Source organism: Dendrobium catenatum, unplaced genomic scaffold (assembly GCF_001605985.2).
Source record: "Dendrobium catenatum unplaced genomic scaffold, ASM160598v2 fragScaff_scaffold_1557, whole genome shotgun sequence".
NCBI classification, from domain to species: domain Eukaryota; kingdom Viridiplantae; phylum Streptophyta; class Magnoliopsida; order Asparagales; family Orchidaceae; genus Dendrobium; species Dendrobium catenatum.
Genome location: NW_021320019.1, coordinates 3,335,140 through 3,352,047, shown reverse-complemented (window position 1 = coordinate 3,352,047; position 16,908 = coordinate 3,335,140). Strand labels below are relative to the sequence as shown.

The window sequence follows — 16,908 nt, the reverse complement described above, 5'->3', positions numbered from 1 at the left end:
AAGATATGGCCATTATGAATTTGTAGTAATGACATTTTGGGTGACAAATGCACCGGCTATATTTATGGATTTGATGAATAGAATTTTTTAAGCCATTTCTGGACATATTTGTGATTGTGTTTATTGATGATATTCTGATTTATTCAAGAAATGAAGAAAGCCATTCCAGTCATCTTCAAGCAGTGTTGCAAACATTAAAGGAGAATAAGTTGTATGCCAAATTTTTAAAGTGTGAATTTTGGCTGAGTAGTGTTAAATTTCTGGGACATATAATTAGTGGTGAAGGAATTTCCGTTGATCAAAATAAAATTCAAGCCATATCAGATTGGCCAAGACCAAAGACAGTTTCAGAGGTGAGAAGTTTTCTAGGACTTGCTGGTTATTATAGGAGATTTGTAGAGGAGTTTTCTCAGATTGCTATGCCGCTATCCAGATTAACTCAGAAAACAGTGAAATTTGAATGGAGTGATCAGTATGAAGAAGCCTTCCAGAAGTTAAAGAATTTCTAAGTAACTGCTCCGATTTTGACAATTCCATCAGGTTCAGGAGGGTTCCAAATTTTTTGTGATGCTTCATTGAGAGGACTTGGATGTGTATTCATGCAGCATGGTAGAGTGGTGACCTATGCTTCAAGGCAACTGAAAATTCATGAAAGAAACTACCCTACTCATGATTTAGAATTGACAGTTGCAGTTTTTGCACTCAAAATATGGAGACATTATTTGTATGGGGTCAAATGCGAAGTGTTTACAGATCATAAGAGTCTCAAATACATTTTCAATCAAAAGGAGCTAAATTTGAGATAGAGAAGGTGTTTAGAGCTCATTAAAGAATATGACTTGGACATACAGTATCATCCTGGAAAGGCAAATGTAGTTGCAAATGCACTTAGCAGAAAAACACTTGGAAATGCAAATTGACTAATCACCCAACATGAGCAGATCATCAGAGATATGGAAAAGTTAGAGATTTCAGTGGTCAATCAAAAAGAGACAAAAGATATGATGTTGAATCAGCTGATGATTCAATCTACTTTGAAAGATAAAGTTCTTAATACATTGTCTCAGGATGAGAAATTTCATACCATCATAAAGAAGGTGCAAGCAGGACAATTAGAGAACTTCGTTGTGGATGGAAAAAAGATTATTAAAATATAAAGGTAGAATCTGTATTCCAAATGTTGAAAACTTAAGAGAAGAGATACTACAGGAAGCTCACCTCTCAACATATGAAATTCACCCAGACAGTACAAAGATGTATCAGGAACTCAGAGGTTTGTTTTGGTGGCCAGGGTTAAAGAGAAGTGTTGCAGAATTTGTAGCAAAATGTATTCCATGTCAGATGATCAAAGTAGAACATCAAAAGCCAAGTGGTCAACTGTAACCCTTACCCATTCCCATGGTTTAAAATTGCGCAATATGAGGCTTGCCTTGAGGCCCGCCTTTGCGCAATTCCAGTAAAAAACGCCTCGATGCTTACGCCTCGAGTTTTTTTTATGAGGCTTGCGCCTCAACTTGGTTGAGGCCCGCCTTGAGTATGTCATTGCTATTTAATATTTATTTTTGAAAATTTGAATTATATGTTAATGAAAAGAATAATGGGATTTGGGAAAGATAGAATTTTGAGTTGAATTATATTTCATGTTGTCTTATTATTGGGATATTTTGATTTCACTTCATATCTTATGTTTTTTTTATGTTTTATATTATTCACTCATTAGTATATAAAAAATTTATCATTTTATGTTTCCGCAATCTTTTGATTTTGAGGCTTACGCCTCAAAACGCCTTGAGGCTTACGCCTCGCCTCACGAATGAAAAACGCCTCAATACCTGAATACGCAATTTTAAACATTGCCCATTCCTGAGTGGAAATGGGAAGACGTTGCAATAAATTTTGTAATTGGATTACCCAGGTCAAGGCAGAGTCAAGATGCAATATGGGTTATTATTGACAGATTAACTAAGTCAGCTCATTTCTTACCAATCAGACAGACAGATTCAGTAGAGAAATTGCCAATATTATATGTTGATGAAATTATAAGATTGCATGGAATTCCAAAATCTATTGTTTCAGACAGAGATGCCCGTTTCACTTCTAAATTGTGGAAGAAAATTTATGAAGCTTTGGGCACACGATTGACTTTCAGTACAACATTTCATCCACAGACAGATGGGCAATCAGAAAGAACAATTCAGACTTTGGAGGATTTAATGCGATTATGTGTTTTAGATTTTGAAGAAAATTGAAAAACTCACATACTATTGATTGAATTTTCTTACAACAACAGTTTTCAAGCTAGCATTGGAATGCAACCATATGAGGCTCTTTATGAAAGAAAATGTAAAACAACCTTATGTTGGGTAGAAACTAGTGAAAGAAAATTAATTGGAACTAAACTGATGGATGAAGCTACTAACAAAATCAGATTGATCAGAGATAGACTAAAGGCAGTTTAAGAAGGCAATGAAAATATTATGATGCAAAGCACCGACCAGAGGAATTTGAAGTTGGAGAGTTTGTTTTCCTAAAAGTTAGCCCAATGAAAGGTGTTCAAAGGTTTGTAAAGACGAGAAAATTGAGCCCAAGATTCATAGGTACCTATGAAATAATTGAAAGGATTAGAAATATGGCATATAGATTGCATCTGCCAGGAAATATGCAAGGAATCCATAATGTGTTTCATATATCAGTGCTTCGAAAGTATGTCTCAAATGATTCAAAGAGAATACAGTCTAAATCAATTGAATTGCAACCTTATTTGAAATATATTGAAGAACCATAAAGGATATTGGATTAAGATGTAAAACAGTTAAGGCATAAGACAATACCTTTTATGAAAATTTTATGAAAATATGGATCAGAAAGAGATGCCACTTGGGAGCAGGAAGCTGAAATGAGAAGCCAATATCCTCATCTATTTAATTAAGGTACCTTTTCTTTTGCTTGATTTTAATTTCGAGGACGAAATTTTTTAAGGGAGATTGTGACAACTGGTTCATCCGGCCGTTCAACTGAACCGGCCGGCTCACCTTACTAATACCGCAAACAGGAGAGGGTTTGCAGATAGCCAGCATTCGCAAAACAGACAGGAGCGAGCGGCGGCTTCGTGCGTGAGAGCGAGGTAGGTTTCTTTTCTCCAATTTTAGCAAATGATTATCTTTTCGGATAGAAAATAACAATTCCTTTTCATTCTTATCGTTATCAGAGTGTTATTTTGGGAGAGATTTGAAGAAAAAGAGAAACGAACGAGAAGGATTTAGGGAAGGAGGTTTGTTGAATTTTATTCTTCCTTTTCTTATAAATTTTGCAGAATTTCTTCATTTAAATGTAAATGTTAAACTTTATTTATCTTAGTAAATTTCATGCATATTAATTGAGGATGAGAATTACCCACTGAGTTTGCTTGGTAAACTCAAACCACGAATCTAAATGTTTCAGGTAAATTCCTAAAGAAGAAATGACTGAAAGAGAAGAACATGTTTATAGAAGGCGGCGTGTCAATGACAGCAAGTAAAATATATTTTGTGTTTTAGTGGCTCTTTAACATGAATGATGTAGTATAATGTTTAATGAATTTTATCATCCGACTTTTCGTTCCCGCCTCGTTAGATCAAGCATCTGGGCCAGGTCGTGACAGATAAAGGGCACACCCTGGATCAAAGGTTCCTCTTATTATCACTTATACTAAATGAAAATCCTATGGTTATTCTAACTTCCTTTTTTATCCAATGCAATCCAAGGATGAGAATAGAATTTCTAGCTTAGTTTAAGCTAAGAAAGAATCTTATAGAATGATCTAAGATTTTGATGATAGAAGTTGTGAAGGAAGAATACTTAAATATTCTAAGCGTAGGCTAAAAATTCAAGTAAATGATTAGTATATTTAAGTTTCTAAGTGAGAATCTGCGTTTCAAATTCACTCTAGATGGAGAACTTGTTACATCAACGGATTGTTGATATTTTTTATAACAACAATAGATTTTGTTGTAATTGTGATGAGCCATTTTATACACTCATCTAGACCTATTCACTCTAAAGTCATGATCCAAATGTTGAGATATCTCAAAGGGGGATCCTTGGGAAAGGATTCATATTTCAAAATACAGACCCCATCCAAAGTAGAAACCTAAACAAACGCAGATTGGGCAAGGGATATCAATGAAAGGACATCTACCTCTGAATAATGCACCTTTTTAGGAGATAGCCTAGTTATCTGGAGAAGCAAAAAATAAAATTTTTAACAAGAACTAGTGCTGAAAGCAAATTTTGATCTATTTTAAATGGGTTCTGTGAAGTTGGATTCTAAAAAAAATTATTAAAAACATTTGCTTCCCTTGCCATATGCCACAACTTTTTTAGTAGGCCTCCATAAACTTAATGGGTAGCCATTAGACTGTTTGCAGAGCAACCAAGAGCAAGCCATTGTCTCAACTTTGCAGGCCGCCATTATGGTTTAAGTGGGACTTTGCTAACTTAACAACTCATAACTAAGTATTTAGTGGTCACCACTAATTTGTTTTTGTATATAAAAGCCATTTTTAGAGCCTTTTTTATGCCTAAATTGAATTCTTTTGAGCTGCTATTTACCCTAGTGCTTCCCAAATATATACCCCTCCACTACAAACGCTTTAGGTCTACTTAAAACTCTTCAAAACTCCATATTGCAAAGATCATTCCTGCTTCATTCTTTCATTACAAATCAAGAAGAGCAAGAGCTTCTCATGGTTTAAACGAGCTTCAAAATTCAACATTCTTCATCTCATCATGCGACTGTCAAGTAAGATGTATCTTACCTTAATACCTTATGTTTGATCTTGTAAAGTTTCTTCTAATTGACTATATCTTTTGGAAGAGAGAAACCTTTTTCTATGATTAAGTTGAGAATACTTTTCCACAATGAAGATGTGAACTAACTGTTTCTTAGCTGGCTTGCAAGCAAAGACGTGTTTTGGGTAGTGAAATCCAAATAAGATGGTCCGCAGACATGAATGTAAACTGGTTGGAGCTGAACAATATAAATATCAGTTGTTTGTTATCTTTCATTCTGCACTCTATTTTATTTAAATGTCTCATTTTCCACAATGATCGCTTTATTTTGAGAGGTTTAATCAAATAAAATTTTTCGATGCAAAGCTTTTAAAACCCAGCCATCAGTCTCTTGCTAGTGCCATATTCATCAAAATATACATGAATATATATACAGTATTCATTTAATTTGTCATGAACGTTACCGGATCAACTCAACATGAAATGCTACACATGTTCTATACTAATGCAAGAGCCTGAATTAATGCGCACTTAAGATGATGATGCGATAGGTCTGATTTTCTCAAACAAAATTATCTTCTTGGTTGTGAGGCTCTTTAAACTGCTACAGCTTGTAAGATAAATTCACAGGAAATATGACAAGTTAAATACAAAAAGAAAACAAGAAAAGACTTATAAATCTAGGAATGTAATGCCAAAAAAATAGATCAGTAAAAGAACCTTGATCAAAGAAGATGATCTTAATGACTTACGTTTCTGATGCAGTTGCATTCCTGTAGCCCTACAACAAACATTTCATCGTCAAGGAATATGCTTAGATTTATGGAAACCAATTTTGAACATATTTAATTATAAATCAGCTTTACTAAGCAGAAAGCAATCTCTATTTTATCATATATTGCAGAAATATGACAGATGTAAATTGCTAGTCGCTAGAAATGGTGCAAACATATTTATGTACGACAAATTCAACTCTTTATGCGAACTCAATAGAAATGAAGGGATAAAATAGATTGAATGTCAACACTAAATAGTTGTGATAAAAGCTAATGCCGGTAACATTTTGCATCTGCAGATTTCTTGCTGGAATAACAGCAAAACAATTATAATAATAAAAATGGAGAAAATGAGTAAAATAGGGCATTGACTTTTTATGAAGGACAAAAAAATGTCCCCAATTATATTAATGGATCATTTTGCTCCCTCAAGTCTTTAAAAAGAAATCAAAATAATCTCATGTTGGGACTCTTTTGATTCCTCTTTAAGTAGTTGAGGGTCCAAAATGATACTTTAATATAGTTGGGAACTATATTGATCTTTCATAAACAGTCAATGGACCATTTTCTTGACACAATTTTTATGTAGACTCAACTTGGTTTGAGTCGAATTGGACTCAACTGGTCTGATTGAACTTGATCAACTCAATTGAGCCTCATCGAACCCAAATCAACTTAAACTAGACCCAAATTAAGACCAGTTAAACTTAAATGAACCCAAATTAAATCAAATTGATTTGATTCGAGTCTAATTACATAAAATTAACTCGATCAAAGCAAATTCATTTAAATCGAGTTCGATTCAAAATCAAATCCAAACCCAATAGACCCAATTGACTTTCCAATCAACAATTTGTATCCAACAGCTCAGATTGCCTTGGAATTATCACCTAGTGCGCCACTGCCTTCCCGTCAAATCTCAAAGCTAATAATAGAGTAGGATCTTATCCTTGTTCCCATACATAAAGCCGAGCAGCCATCCTTACAGAAGCTTCTGGTTTTTTACCCTAATATGTGCATCAAGAGGATTGAGAGAGAGAGAGAGAGAGTAATATCCAAAATCCAGTTAACTAAAATAAAATTTTACTTAGAAAAATATTATTTAATATTAGCAATTATTATTGTTAATTAAATAAGTTCAGTTTAATTATAATTCTAACCTAATTCTGATTAGATGCATCTATTGCCATTAGAGGAGTTATAAGAATGGTTGTTGTGGTGGGCACTCTCTTACAATAAGTCACTGATAGGGGGGGGGGGGGGTTACAATTCTTCTTGCCCATGGGCTGCTTGTTCTTCTCAGTTTGGAGATGTTTGCTGCTCACGAATTGGGTCTTGGCTGCTTGGTATTGAGCTCAGAATTCTAGATTTTACTTGATGTTAGCTCATTAATGATTGAGCTGAAGTTTAGCCCAATAATTGGGGGAATAAATGCACTTCCTAGCTCATAAATTCAAAAAGGTATGCTATTATTTCAAAATCATTATTGAGGAGTTTATTGTGGGGTGGACTTGTGCCTCTTCCCCTTCCTTTGCCTTTTCGTTTTCTGTTGGTTGTTGTTGTTCCCCTGGTTCTCCCTCTCGGTTTTCTCCTCCTGACTGCTTTTCCCGTGAAATGTTGCCTTATCTCCTGTGCTGGCTCTTCAGGTCCCTTGCTAGCTGGATTCCCGTGGCTGCTGGAGGGTTTTTTCGTGGATTGTTTCCTGTTTTTCTGTGCAGAATTCCTGCTGCTGTTTTGCTGTCTTTTGGCCTTCCATTTGGTGACTTTTGGCCTTTCATTTCCCCAAATTTGATTGGGTTTGGTTGGAGGTGTTATGGCTGTTTGTCTACCTTCTTTTTCCTATAAAATAGAGTTGTTTGTTGCTGTTTTAAGGATTGAAAAAATGGTTATATGGCTAATTTTTGGATAAAAACCTGCGGGTTTCTTCGTGGAAAAGCTTGCGAGCTTGTTCCTTTCCTCCCTTCTCCTAGGAAAGCTTGCGAGCTTGTCCTTCTATCTTCGTCTCGACTTCTAATCTACTTCTTCTATCCGCAAGTTCCCTTCCACTTGTATCTTTCTTCTTAAAGCAATGGAAATGCAAGTTTAGGTTTTTATTATATAAGTTTGTTTGAGTCATTTGTAAGCATCGTTTGTTAGGTGTCTTCATTGTTTCATTTGTAAGTGTCAAAGTTTGTAAATCATTTTATTTTATAAAGAGAAATTATTTTTGGTTTGTCTTGTCGTATTTTGCCTAATTTTGAGTAATTTGTGTATTTTCTATTACCTATGAAAGTTTAGCTTTTGTTTGCAAAAATTTGGAGTCCTTCCCAAATTTTTGCTCGCATCAGTCACGCAAGCCAGAAATTTCGGCAAGCAGGCATTGGAAATGTTGTAATTGGAACCGTCACAATGTTATGCTTAGTGAACAATTCAGTATAGTGCACAGGAGGAATCCGACATAGTGTTTAGGAGGAATTCAACACAGTGCTTAGAAGAAGGATTCAACATAGTGCTTAGATGAGGGATTCGGCAAAATGCATTGAAGAAGGGTTCAGTATAGTGGTAGTAATTTTAACATAAGTTTTTATGTTTTTTTTTTTTTAAATAATGGAAATTGGTTGATATTGAACTGAGTTTTTTTGCCATAAGGGTAGGATTTATACTCGGAAGAGGAAGCGTTGAATGCAAGCGAAAGATAAGAGAGGAGATTTAGTAGGCTTTGAGAGGGAGAATTTCAGTAAAGAATTCCAAGTTAAAGAAGAATACTAGAGAAATTGAGGAAAGAAGAAGTTAAAGTGAATTGCTTTTTATTGCAAAGTTATTGTTGTTTTGTAGATTTCCCTTATATCCGTAAAAGTTATTAAAAGAAAAAGTAAATCAATTATGTAGAAATTTATCTAGTATATGAGGAGGAGGGAATCTAGTTACAAGGTAAACTATATTTATTTAAATTACTAGAAGTATGATTTATGGAAGTCATTGAAAATTTAGAAGGGAATTGTGTAGGTTTTACAATCGCAGAAGGGTAAGAGGTGGGGGATTTGAGGAGTCAACTCGTCAGGGAGGTAAGTTATGTAAGTTGATTCCAATAATGAATATGAGCATACATTAAAGTATTCCTATACAGACAACTGCATATCCATATGAATAATTAAAATTTGAAGTAATATCAAGTTTGAATGTTTACAACTTTTCTTATTTGGAAATATTATGAAAAGAAGTTCAATTTCTTATCTATTGTACACATTCTCTTCATGCAAACAGTATAATAGATATGTTGTTATGAAAGTATGCAACCATATAATACAAATAGGAATTATGAATATGTGAAATTTATTGAATATTAAATTAGTAATAATTTGCTATAAAACGATATGATACATATAATTGTAGATGTGGTAAAAGGGACCCTAGGTATGATGCCTGCAATTGTAAGTGGGAAAAAAAATGGACCCCAAATATGATATATGCATAGCATGTGAGGCAAAAGGGACCTATGTGTAGTTTAATGGTAATAATGTCAGGTTTACTTGAGCTTCATTGAATATTTTTATGAAAGTTTGGTCAAATCTTTAAAGACTAATATTAATATTCTATATAGACTTTAAATGAATGAAAAAATGATTTTTAGAAGATGATTTATATTATTTTATAAATATTTCTAAGTTAATTTAATTATGCTATTCTTTATAATCTGACATTTAATTTTTATGTAACTTATATAACTTATTGAGCCTTATAACTCACCAATTCTTTTCATACTGGTTGTTGTTACAAGAAAAAGAAAGAAAAATAACGAAGTAAAATAAGTTCAACTTATACATTTTATATTCAATTGTTTAGCTTTGTTTGTGAGTCTACAGCTGAGATATGGAGATGGTTCAGTGGTGTACTATTTTAGACTTTATTAGTGGCTCTGTAAGTATTTGTTTCATATTGGGTTCATAAATTTTCACTCGGAATAACTTTTTAATCTTAGCAATCTAAACGATCTAATTTTCTTATAAGAAAATAGTCAATCTGAGTTGTATTATATCCATTTTTATAAGTGATGAGATGTTCATTCCTTTTCTTAAATAAGATATTAGCAATTGAAAAATCATAAGCTAAACAAAAATCTAATATGGTCTTGACACTTTCATTTGTCATTCCAAAACCATGGCCACCATGAATGCTTTTAAAATCATCTACCTCTCTACCAACATGACCATTTAAATCTCCTTTATTAAAAACTCTTTCTTCAAGAGATATCTTTTGTAATAATTCTTCTAAGTCATTCCAAAAATTTAATTTAAAACTCATATTCAAACTTACTTGAGGAGCATAAGCACTTATAATATTAACAATCTAATCATCAATAACAATCTTTAAAGCTATAATTCTATCTCCAATCTTATTAATTTTTATAATATTATCCTTCAAACTCTTATCTATAATAACACCTACATCATTTCTAGTACGACTCCTACCCGAATACCAAGTTTAAATCCTAAATTATCAATTTCCTTAGCCTTCTTTCCAACCCATTTGGTTTTCTAAATGCACAAAATATTTATCTTCCTATGAATCATAATATATATTAATTTCATTAATTTTCTTGTAAGGAAACCTATATTCCAATTTCCTATCCTAATTTTAGTTTCAAGGACCAATTGCACAATTTTAAACCTTGACCATAAGGGGACATTCGTACCCTAGAATAAAATAAACTCTATTCAGTCAAATATTGAATAGGGAAAAATCTATGTTAAAATATAAAATTGTGAGTTTTGTTATTAAGTCCATAGCGAAATAATATTTGTCTTTCGGGGTAATATATTATTTTTCTATGTTGTACTCATTCACAAAATATTTCAATCCGTTGAGGATGAATGACAAATTTCACCAACAGATTTTGATCCTTTTTTAATAAAAATGTATAAGATAACATATAAAAACTTGGAAAAGGCAATAAATTAAACTTCAAACATGCTATTTTAACCCCCTTAAGCAGGTACGTACCAACAAACTCTTTGGAGACTCTACATTAGCAGGTAATTCATGCACAAGGTGAGCTCCCTTCTTTTAAATAGATAGAAGTACATCAATCATAAATTTGATGTAAGTAATCACCTATAACACCAAAAATGCGTGCTAAAAATTTATTTTTACAAAGTTGCAGAAAATGAAGCTTCTGTTTTGCAAAAAGGAAATGAGATAACTTTTAGACACTCTAATTTCAGACATTTATATCAATTGAGTTTACAATGTTGATTATTATTTATTCATTCAGAATCAATTAATTTAATTCTAGTGATCAGTATTATTAATAGCTGGGATGAAAAAATCAACTAGCATGCCACAGAGTACCATCAAGAGATATAATAAATAAACTTCACTCACAACAAAATCAAAATATAGATACTGCATAGCAAACTTACTTCAAGTTTACAAATGAAGACAGGATGTCCTTGCCTTTGTCCAGATAAAGCACCCTGTAAAATCAAAGAGAATACATGAGAACCTTGTTCTAGTAGCATAGAATTGGCATAAAAGTTCTAGCAAGTTCAAGAGTAATATAAGGAAACCAATGGTTAACCAATGATAACTGAAGGTGACCGTCTGAACAAGAACCACGAACGTCATCGATGACATTATTGAGGACTGTTTTCTTTGCTTTATTAGTTGATGCATTTAAGACATTTTAGTTGTGACCTTTTAATTTGTTTTTTTTTTTTCCTAAGTTACTGTATATAAATTGCATGGATTTATCATAATTTGGTACATTTATGTGATTATTCTTAATGTCATTTCTATAAAAATGGAGACCTGGGAATTATTATAAATGATTAATGATTGGTATGCAAAGGGCGCCGGCTATTGCTATAATAAGATCCTCTTCCACTGCCAGATAAAGACCAGTTTCTTCCTCATCCCCCTCTCTCCAGTCCTCCCACTTCCTTCTCTTCTCTGATTTTCTCCCTTAACTGCTTTAAACAACAATCCCTACTCCAACTCCTACACAAAATCTTCTGCACCTCGCACAAACCCTTTTCACAGCATCAAATTTTAGAACCGACTTCAGTTGGAAACCCCGAGCCTACATAAATTGCAGGTGTCAAAACATATTCACAATGAAAACATGCCCTCTCTTCCATATGCATAAAATAGACCACTCTCAATTCATTAATCTGCATCTTCATCAGCTCTTATTCTCCTAGCAAACTTTAAAATAAGTAAAATAGCCTACAAATGGTATTTTCAAATGGGATTACAAGATAAGGCCCATTTACGATTGCTATGTCATTATTAGGAATGATTGACTCCTAACCCATTTATGCCAAATTTATTTAGGACCTCAAAAAACCAATCATAAACTAAAGCCAGCCCAAATTTATGACGGACTACAAGATAAGGCCAATTGACGATATCTTAAACATAATGTGTTTCTCCTATAAAACTAATTTAGAAAGTCGCTCAACATTTTTAGTTAGATCAAGATCAACTATACCTGTCAACGGCGAATGACACAGCATGACGCAAAGTTCCCCATGGAGCCATGGAGCATAGAGCAAAGTGCGGCGCAAGCCATTTTGAACACGGTGTAAAAAAAATAATTATAAAAATCATTATATGGATCCTATTTTAAAGTATCAATCAAGTTGGGTAAGGTTTGGTTGAATATATTTGTGGTCCAAAGTTAAAACCATTAAAGTGAGCTTCAAGTTTGTCAAAAATTTCTAATAAAATAAAGTCTAATAAAACCTAATTAAACTATTTTAATCATATCAAATAATTTTAAAATTAATTATTATATTATTTTAGAAATTAAAATATATAAATGTTAAAAAGTATTTATAATCATATTAAAAATACTAAAATTCAAATTGTGCGCGTCATGCGCCATTGCACACACATAGCGAAATTGCGCGCGCCAACTTGAACATGTGCGCCGCGCCATGCAGCTGACACCGTAGATACGCCACGCAGCACCATGCGCATGCCGCGTGCCATTTTGGGCCATTGAAAAGTATGAGATCACCTCAAACATATCTGAGTGAAATTTCAAGTAGTAGGGTCAATCTCAAAAATAGTTTTGAATTAATAATCTGATTTGAATGATGGAAAAAAATTTTATTGGAGCTAACTGTGGGCTCCGAAAATTCAGCCCCGGCCTCCGCCTGCACTGATTGTGCCTTACTTTCGGCGAGAGAGTTTTAACAGAATAAGTTCCGGGGCAAATTTTGGAAGGCAGATGTGTTTGTAGATAAGACACTACCCAGAGGTTTCGCCCACATTTTGTGAGGACTTTATTATCTGAGTTCTGGTTTCCTATAGGCGCAAGCCCCTATAGTTAATTACCCCTCCCGATAACGAGAGAGAGGTTTCGATTAAGGCTAGTCGTCAATCAGATATGTAGAGATATACGTAATCTGGAATATAATAACAGCATGAGTTTGAAATTTTTTTTTTTTTGGACATTTAGGCCATTTAAGGCAAACTCACACACACAACGCATACACATGGACTCGAACCTTGGACCTCTTAGTTGGAAGCCTAAGCTCTCAACCAATAGGTCAAGGGGAGTTGTGTAGTTTGAAATTTTGGAAATTTAAAGATTTGGATGTTTGGGAATTTGAAGATTTTGTATTTAAAATAGAAATTTTCACCATCTTGCACTTAAAGCGGATGGTGGGGGAATGGATGATAGACCCGATCAAGATCACATGGTTCCGTCGTCCCAGGCCATCGTGGTCCCTGATCTACTTAGTCAGAGGAGGTAATCGACCCAACCTGATAGAAGGATCCTTGTCGGTAGCCATGGGTTGCTTCGTCCAAGGGGACCTTGTAGACCTGGGGTGATTGTTTGTCTTAGGGGACAAATTTGAATCAGCCTTAGCTAACAGAAGGCTTTGTGCCCTATCGATCATATCCTATTGATTCATATCTCAAGGATTTGATGCCACTAAGGAGCATATTGGCTCTGGTCATAACAGGTATTTAGTGGTGCCATTTGGCGGCAAAACCACTCGGTTCAGAGTGCCCCAGGTCATAACCGTTTATCCTGCAGTGCCATTTGGCGGCAAAAGCGTCGGTTAGAGGACATGTACCACATCCTTATTGGTAGGAGATTTTTTGAGAATCGATCTTAGTGATATTTTCGACTAGGCATTAGCTCTTTGTGAGCTAAAGTAATTTTAATTTGTCCACCTCGGCAAACTGTTGCGAAGGGTGGATGGATTTTGCTTTTAAGTGTTGATAAATTTATTTCAATTTTAAATATTTTTTTATTTTGATGATTTTGAGTTTTTTGGATTTTTTGATATTTGGAATGGACTTTTGGGCGGCATTTGAAAATATTTGTGAAACCCTTCGATTGAGATAGATATTCAACACGGCCATCATCGGGGTGTTCATGATCATTTCTCTTTGTTGATTGAACCCTGTCGACCCTATCAACTTGCCGATAGGGGATTGGGTTTCGTAGGCTTCATGCCTTTATTAATGAATTCTTAGTATTATAGGTCTTGAAGGCATAATATGAATGTATTAAAATAAATACATCGGTCGCCACAATCGTGTATTTGTTTGAAGGTTCGAACCATGTCGACTCCTATTGATCCGTATAGAAGGATCGGTTTCGAACTTGAATTCACTTATCAACCCGCGCAGCATCCCTAAACGTCACGTGTATATTTATAACACGCTCGTCGGGGCCCATGCGGTTTGGGGGCATTTTATAATTAAACCATGTCGACTCCTTTTTACCTGTTAAGGAGGATCGAGTTTAAAATTTAATAATTCGTGCTGCATCCCTAAACGTCACGTGTGTACCAATAACACACTCGTCGGGGCCCATGCGGATATTTTAGAATTTCACTGATTTGACATACCCCTGTGTACCTATGTCAAGCTACGGTGCACGTGCAGGGGTATTTTAAAAGTATTTGTAGACGACTTCTATCTGCTTGAATAGAAGTTGCGGATCCGGTGGCGTATCATAGCAACTTCTAGATCAGTTGTTTGCTGCTTTATACAGGTAGACTGTCGTGCACTACTTGCATGATTTGCGCATGATTATAGTGCACTAACTAGTCGTCTGCCTTTTTGGTCATAGGAGCTTGCACTTGTCATATTCTCCATACATTTTGTTGTGGTTTTGGTCCCTACAACACATCCGCTATTGCTGTAGGTAAATGTATTCTTTCATTTGTAGATTGAGCCTAACTACAGGATACTGCATTTACTGAAGTCTTTCTGCATCTACCCATCAGTGGGCTGACACATACATTTATTTTCGTAGAGAGATTGTATGTGTTGCAGATCTTTCATATTTGCTCGCAAACCATATGTTGAATATACAACTAGCCTCCTGCAATGGACCATAGGCACTCGCATTGTTGTATATCAAATTCCCTCCGCTTGTAGGAGACAGATGCACATACTTGCCACTGCTGATTATAGACTGTATTAGTATCTTAACACTTGTGGCAGACTCCATGTATCCTTCTTGTAGATGACATGTTGTGTGCACAGCGGGTCTTCTACATACTTTCGTAGGCATTTGCATTTGTTATACGTCCGCTTCTGCATTAGAGAACAAGTGTATTTGACCCATGTTGAATTATTGTCGATGATGTGTTATGCTTGTGAACATCTCATATTGCATATTAATTGCTATGATTTGTTGATGTTCAGTGCATTTATCTGATAATTACTCATCATACCCACGTATGTACATTACTATGCATATGACACATCTTCCATCATTGCTAGTAAGAGTTCACATCCGCTACGATCTTCTATCTCATTCATGTAGAAAATCCGTCACACTGGTGATGTGTTCACCAATACTACTTGTAGATAAGATCGTTGTATGAATGAAGAGTTTTACATGTTAACTTGTAAGAGCTTGTATACTTTGCCGGTGTGTTACACTTGTTTGTACCTTTGCTTGCATGTTGAATTGTTGTTGATAATGGAGACTTCACTACATTCATATGTAAATCTTTTATGAATATCCCCATTGTAACTATCTTTGCTCATCAAATTCATATCACTTGCTCTTATGAGTGAGATATAGGGATTCTATTCACCATAGGTCATTGCTCATGATTATTTGTTGATGCTTGTAGAAAAGTTAAGTTTGTAGTTCTTTGTTCAAGTCCCAAACAATGTCACTCAATTCAAGTTCAAATTTTTGCATTCAAGCAAAGTTTCACATTCCTTAGACCAAGTTCAGGTCAAAGTTCTATTCATTGATGTTTGTTTGGATGCTCAAGATTATTGGTTAACACTTTTATATTTTCAATATGATCATTACTTTAATTTTCAAAACATGTTCATTCGAGTCCACTTTCACAAATCCTTGCTTGAGTTCGAGCATCAAACTCAAGTTCTAAGTCCCCTGCTATCCTTCAAGTCGGCTTAACGTTCAAATCAAGTTCTTCATCATTTGAGTTCAAGTCCAAGTGTTGTCAACTTGATTCAAGTTCTGAGTATAGTTCCAAATGGTCAACTTGTATTTTTATTTAAGCTTGAATCCAAGTTTTCATTCAAGTGCCTCTGATTTATTTAAGCTTGGATTTGTTTTAGATTTGAGTTTATTGCATTAAAGTACGGAAAATGAGGTCCAAGTCAAGTCTCACATTCATCCGAAATTTCGGCAACCTCCCTGCGGCTCCCCTGTTTACGGGAAAACTACGAAAAACTAGGCCTTTCCCACCACGCTAAGAAAAGCATGTATGGAAGGTGCCCTCTTTCGAGGACACCACGGCCGTGCTTAGCAAAATTCCTCTTTAAATCCTTAAGTTGGTTTTAGACTTTAAGGTACCAATTTTATATGTTTTAGTACTTAGCTTTTTCACTTTTTCTTTCTTTTCCTTTTGCTTTTTTTAATATTTTTTTCTATGTAGCTCTTAATATTTGTAATACCTATTTTTTACTCTCCCTTTTTAATCTAAGTTATTAAAATCTAAGGTTCATTAGAGGTCTATTGATTCCATAAGTACATATTTATAATAATCTTTAAAATTATTCTAAATCATGCATTCTTACTAAGGCTTTAATTAATTAATCGTAAGATAAAAAGTCAAGAGATTTGGTGTTTTAGGAGTCTTTTTTATTAAAAAGTGCTAGTTTTAATAAAATTACTACTTGTTATACTAGTTGCATTATTTTTTATTTTTCAATTTATGCCCTATAAATCACATATGTTTTTATTTTATTTTTTAGAATTTCTAAATTTAATTATAATTAATTATAATGATAATAATTAATTAAAATTAATTAACAGTAATTTTAATTAAAATTAAAGTTAATTAATTTTAATTAAAATTATTTAACATCTCCCACCTTTCACTGTCTGTAGTTCGGCGGCTCTACAGGATTTGGCTGAACAAGC

General features: G+C 34.2%; 1 protein-coding gene across 1 annotated transcript in view; it reads right to left on the bottom strand.

Annotated features, from left to right (window-relative positions):
• Nucleotides 1-5,522: 5,522 nt before the first annotated feature.
• The window catches only part of LOC110115011 (mediator of RNA polymerase II transcription subunit 25), a gene marked incomplete at its 3' end in the record, with an annotated part of 74,815 nt that continues 63,429 nt past the window's right edge, over nucleotides 5,523-16,908 (bottom strand). Inside the window, 2 exon segments of the mRNA XM_020848099.1 lie at nucleotides 5,523-5,551; nucleotides 10,946-10,999. Coding sequence (XP_020703758.1) covers nucleotides 5,523-5,551; nucleotides 10,946-10,999 — 83 coding nt within the window.